Source organism: Gekko japonicus, unplaced genomic scaffold (assembly GCF_001447785.1).
Source record: "Gekko japonicus isolate JY-2015 unplaced genomic scaffold, Gekko_japonicus_V1.1 scaffold2195, whole genome shotgun sequence".
In the NCBI taxonomy this organism is placed as follows: Eukaryota; Metazoa; Chordata; class Lepidosauria; order Squamata; family Gekkonidae; genus Gekko; species Gekko japonicus.
This window is the reverse complement of record NW_015173739.1, coordinates 114,280-119,830: the sequence shown is the minus strand read 5'-3', so window position 1 is coordinate 119,830 and position 5,551 is coordinate 114,280. Positions and strand designations below refer to the sequence as shown.

At 42.9% G+C, this 5,551-nt stretch overlaps 1 protein-coding gene across 1 annotated transcript in view; it reads left to right on the top strand.

Moving 5' to 3' along the window:
- The first annotated feature begins 570 nt into the window (after nucleotides 1-570).
- ATP12A (ATPase, H+/K+ transporting, nongastric, alpha polypeptide) overlaps nucleotides 571-5,551 on the top strand; it is a 48,143-nt gene continuing 43,162 nt past the window's right edge. Inside the window, exons 1-2 of the mRNA XM_015423442.1 lie at nucleotides 571-642; nucleotides 3,687-3,836. Coding sequence (XP_015278928.1) covers nucleotides 634-642; nucleotides 3,687-3,836 — 159 coding nt within the window. The 5' untranslated portion in view covers nucleotides 571-633. The remainder of the gene's footprint in view (nucleotides 643-3,686; nucleotides 3,837-5,551) is intronic.

Here is a 5,551-nt window from a genome sequence, read left to right as displayed (position 1 = left end):
GCCTGCAGTTCAGCGTCTTAACCACTTGAGCCACCGCAGCTCCTATGTCAACATTACTGGAAAGGAAATTGTTGAGGCATGTGGAATTCCCTTTTCTAAAAATATATATATTTATCTATCAGGGGTTAAAAATGAAGCCTTGAAGGAAGTTCCTGTCCTGATCAAGACAAACCGACCAGCCAGTGGCGGGATCAAACATTGCAAAGCATAATTAGAAGCTATCTGACCTGGAACTTGTATGCCTATTACTGAGGTATTTTTCCACCTACTGTTTAGTGAAGCAGAGGATGGGCTGGCTTCAGAGTGGAGGAGGAGTGGCTATGCCACATTCATAAGGGCCAGTGAGAGACAGACTCTTCCCACAGGCTCTGAAAGGTGAACCTGCCCTACCTGAAGGATGCCTAAGTATAGAGGAGATTCCAGCTAACATTGGCTTTCCTGCTGGGAGAAGGCGACGGCCCCTGCGAGCCTCGTATTCCATCACCACTGCTGTTCCTAGTTCCTTGGGTCTTGCTGGTTGTAGATTGTTCTTTTTGTAAAACTTTTTTTTTTTGCCGAAGGATCCTTGGTATCTATTTATTGGCTTGCAAGAGGCCTGTTCTTCCACTTGGGCAAAGGAGAGAGAAGTTTATAATGGGCAAGGTGAGTATTCGTGTATATACATTCCTGCAGCTCTGCTGCGTTTTTGACAGGGCTTCCCACCCAGAAGGCATGCATGCGATTAAAGCGGCTGATGCTGAACGGCTGACTTCTGTCGGGTTCCTGGAACATACCTGTGCTTGGTTTCCCAATGCACTAAATATCGTAAGAGGAGATAACCCGAGAAGTCACCTAGGTTGTGATGTGAATGGCTTTTTTTTTTTCATAGATGCAGTAAAGGAGCAAATATCGTAAGAGGAGATAACCCGAGAAGTCACCTAGGTTGTGATGTGAATGGCTTTTTTTTTTTTGCATAGATGCAGTAAGGCAGCAAACTCTTACTTCCTTTTTATCATTCGAATGATAACTGTCTAGGAGAAGAGGGATATTTAACACAGAATAATTCATCCACAGAACAAAATTTAGAGTTCTGAGTTAATTTAGTCATTTTAGACATTTAGACCCTGCCTTTCTGCCTTACCAGGGCCGCCAAACTGGCTATCACATGAACACACGAAGCAGCCTTATACTCAATCAGACCCTTGGTCCGTCAAAGCCAGTATTGTCTACTCCAGGGTCTCAGGCAGTGGTCTTTCACATCATCTACTGCCAGATCTTTCAACTGGAGACCTTCTGCATGTTGAGCAGATGCTCTTCCACTGAGCCCCAGCCCCTCTTTTTCTGACAGCTATACAAATCATACAATTTAAACTCATCCTGAAATTTCAAACTGAAGGAACCGTCCTGATTTACACAGCGACTAAATAACAAACATTTGGGTAAACAGGATAATTCAGGTGCCTCAATTTGACTTCCGATAATCTCCCTATGATGGGACATTTCCAACCGTCCACAAAATCGTTTATCACCTGTTCCTACTCACCATCAAAATAGCCACAACAGTTTGCTAAGAGCCGTATCACACAAACTGACTCAGAGTGTTGACAGCTTTGTGTGTCTTTCCTTCAAGAAACAAGACAGTCGAGAGTCATCTGTTTACAGTGGAATAGGTTTAATGGAGAGTCAAATGGTTGCCAAGAAGAATTATCTGGAAATTAATTTCAAATGGCAGAAATAGGATGGCATTTCAGGTGCAAAGAAGGAGATTTTGCTATTTAGCTGTTGTTGTTTTTTTGAGGTGACAAAATCAGTTTTACTGGCAACAATTAAACTGACTTCTTGCAAACATTTTATTTTCATTTTGGTAGAAGTGGTCATGTGTTGGCTTAGCATTAGGGCAGGAGCAATGTTCCCTCTAGGCTGAGTTATAATGTGAGTTAGCTCACAGTTTTTTAGCCTCCAGCTCACACGTTTTTGTCTTCGCTCAGGAAGGATAGCGCCAGAGCAAACTAGTGTATGCAGTAGCCAAATCGCTTGCTCACAACTTTAATGCCAGTTGCTCACAGAGTAGAATTTTTGCTCACAAGACTCCACAGCTTAGCATTGGACAGGAGGCGAGTGGCATCAAATAACATCTGGGATTTTGGCTGCAGAAAGCTGATACGGAGGGAAAAAGTTTAATCCACAACGTATTGTTGTAATTAAAAGTGGCAAATCGTACTTATTTAAGTGTGCGGGTGTTCAGAGTTAAGCTCTCCTGCCAATAAGCAAGCTGCGACTTGAACTTCAGTCACTGAGTATGACACTTTCTGAAAACCGAGTAGTATAATCCTCAAAGAATCTGGAAAGAAATGGGGTCAGCCAATACCTGTCATTCTACAGAATGGCATGCAATTTATGGGGCAATTATGAACGGCAAAGTTATGTATATAAAAGCTGACAAGCTCACACAAAACAGGAAGCCTGTCTTTGGAGGATAATCTATTAGTGAGGCAGTGATAAAAACAATGGCTTGTCTAGGGACCCAAATTAAGTGGGATGGACAGCAGGGCTGCTAAAGCATCCCAATTTATGTCATCTACGACAGGGAGAAAAGTTTGTTGACTTGCATCTACTCTGAAGGAGGAAATAGCTGACTGGACACCAGGCATTCAGGGATTGTGTAGATGTCACATTTACATTGCAATGGTGTACACCAGTGTTCACTACAGATCCCCCCCCCCATTTAAAGCAGAAGGGCAAAGGGGTACATTAAACGGGATGCAGAAATGGATGGGAGACAGAATCCGATGCTCTGTGTTTTTCGCCAAATGAGGGCTCTGACTATCCTTACATAACTGCAGTGTGTCCTTGTGATGTACACCTGATGTGCCAATGAGATCTCTAAATGGGGAATGAGGTTTCAGATGTGCATGAACAAAATTGCTGTTGACACAGTACATGGATATCCAGATTTTTCAACATGGCACCGCTTGCAATCACAGATGCCTGCATTCTGAGATATGTTCAAGCATGTTCAAGTAGTATGTTCATACTTCTGAGTATGTAGGAGGGTGGGCTTCTGGAGTTCTGGCCCCACTGGTGGACCTCTTGATGGCACCTGGGTTTTGGCCACTGTGTGACACAGGGTGTTGGACTGGATGGGCCATTGGTCTGATCCAACATTGGCTTTTCTTACGTTCTTATGCACTTAAGATTTTAGCATACCATAGGAATATTACATCTCCTCCACCTGTGATTCTCCCAGTTTTTGAGGTTTCTAATTAGCTTCTTTGCAAAGTGGTATAGATGAGGTAGAGATCCACCATTCTGCCATATTTGATTTGCAGACTTATATATCCACACGTGCAGAACACAAAAAAGAAAGCTCATGTAATCATGTCATCGTGTCGAGGTTTCTTTTTGTACCATCTTTTTTTATCAATGTGCATATATACTTGTGAGCTTGTAAAATGTTAGCTTTAGTGCTTTGAAGGATTTTTATAAGGGGTGTGTGTGTGTGTGCGCGATTGTGTATATGTTGGTGTGTGCATGAGAGAGAAGATACAAGGCAATGCCAGTTAGGAAACAGTTTCATGTTTTAGGTAATCTATGGAATAATTTCCATTCCTCCATAGCTTCCCCCCAAAATGCTTCTGTGCATAAGAGGGATAAAAGAATTTAAACTCACAAAACTAAGCCAACCTACTTTCCTGATTACATTTCAGGAAAAGCCCGACATTTACTCGGTTGAGATCCACGGAACAAAAGATTTGAAAAAAGAAGACCTGGGGAATGAAAAGGAAAATTATAAAGATTTAAAAGGAGACAAGTGTAAAGGCAAGAAGACTGAAGACCTCAAGAAAGAGCTGGACCTGGTAAGTGCCTTCAGAAATTCTAACAGCATCTTCTACAAATACTTAATTTATCCTAATATAGGGCTAAATACAGAGGCTGAAACCAAAGTCCTCACTTGTAAATTCCAGGGAAAATCTGTGGCATATACAGTGCCAAATTTTCAGCCTCCAGCAGGGATGATTTCTCTACCATTAAATGATTTATTCCCAACAACCACTAAACAGTGTCATTTTAGACTGTACGGCAGCCACACTGCTGTAGTGATTTTCAGCATTCAAAATACTTTAAAATACTAATTACATTTTTATTCGGTAAGCAAATATTAGTATCATATTACTGTGTTGCCCACCAGCCACTATACCATTCGGATTTTTCATCCTAGAGAAGATCCATTCAGATCTCATTTCACTTCCTCTGAAGAAAATTGGCATACAGAATTGTGACTAAATGATTGGGACATAGAGCTGGGACATATGCAATTCCCCTTCCTGCCCAACTTGCAAATCTGTGAACATCTGGATCCCAGGATATACCAAGAAGGGTTCTCTAGTCAATCAATCATTGATTTTGTCTTTGAAAAAAAAGCTTTTTAACTCCTCCCCCCACTGTTTACTATAAAGGTATTATCGGTGTAATCGTAGCATTTAATTCCAAATCTCGCCGTTTGAGCTAAAGCTAAGATTTAATCAGGCAGAGGACGGTACCAACCGGATAGAGCTGTGGGGAAATATGTGAGTTCCGTATTTCAGCTCATGTAACCTAATGGCGGGAACCTCTTCCTTCTTGGCATTGCATGCGACCTATATTTTCTTCTGTGCTGTGACAGATGGCTCCTGCAAGACGATGCTGTCCCAATAGTATTGCAAGTATAGACCTGTGAGAATTTACATAGTTTCTGTTCGTACAGATCGCTTGTGCCTTCGAATCCACATCACGGTGTCGATTTGGGCAGCACCGTTTTCAGTGGTTTGCTCGTTCAGATTTATTTGAGGGCACATTCTGTTTACCTCACGGTCCTCTTTTAAACCGAAAAAGGGGATTTTTCTTCTCACAGGATGAACATTCCCCAAGTTCAATTTCCTTTAAACTTTGAGGAGTGTTTCCTCATGACCTGCACTGATGTGGGGTGGGTGGGGGGTGGGGGTGGGGTTAGGCGACTAGAGGGGCTCTTTGCTACCCATTAGTGCCTCGGACCCTCCCACCCCACCCCAGAGATTTGAGTCCTCGCACCTGTGCACTGTTTGCAGCTGCCAGGGTGCCATGGCAACAGGATGGCACATATACTCAGAACCTTGTGCACTGTCTCATTTTGGACCTCCTCAGGTGGGGGAGGCAGGTGGTACTTTGAATCTGAGGGTGTGAGACGGAAGATTTCCAAGGGAGCCAATCTGGCCTTTCTTCTTGCTGTTTTTGAGCTAGATGTGTTTTTCTACCTACTTCAGTGACAGGGCAAAGCATGATTTCATTCAGGGCTTTTTTTGTAGAAAAAGTCCAGCAGGAACTCATTAGCATAATAGGCCACACCCATCAGCAGAAACTCATTAGCATATTAGGCCACACCCCTGACTGCACCGCTCATGAGCATATTAGGCCACATTCCCATGTTACCAGAAGTGTGGTCATCCAGCCACACCCACCTTTTGCTTCTTATTCTGTTTACCTTGTTTGTGGTCAAAACCCAGGGCTTTTTTTGTTGCAGGAACGCCTTTGCATGTTAGGCCACACACCCCTAATG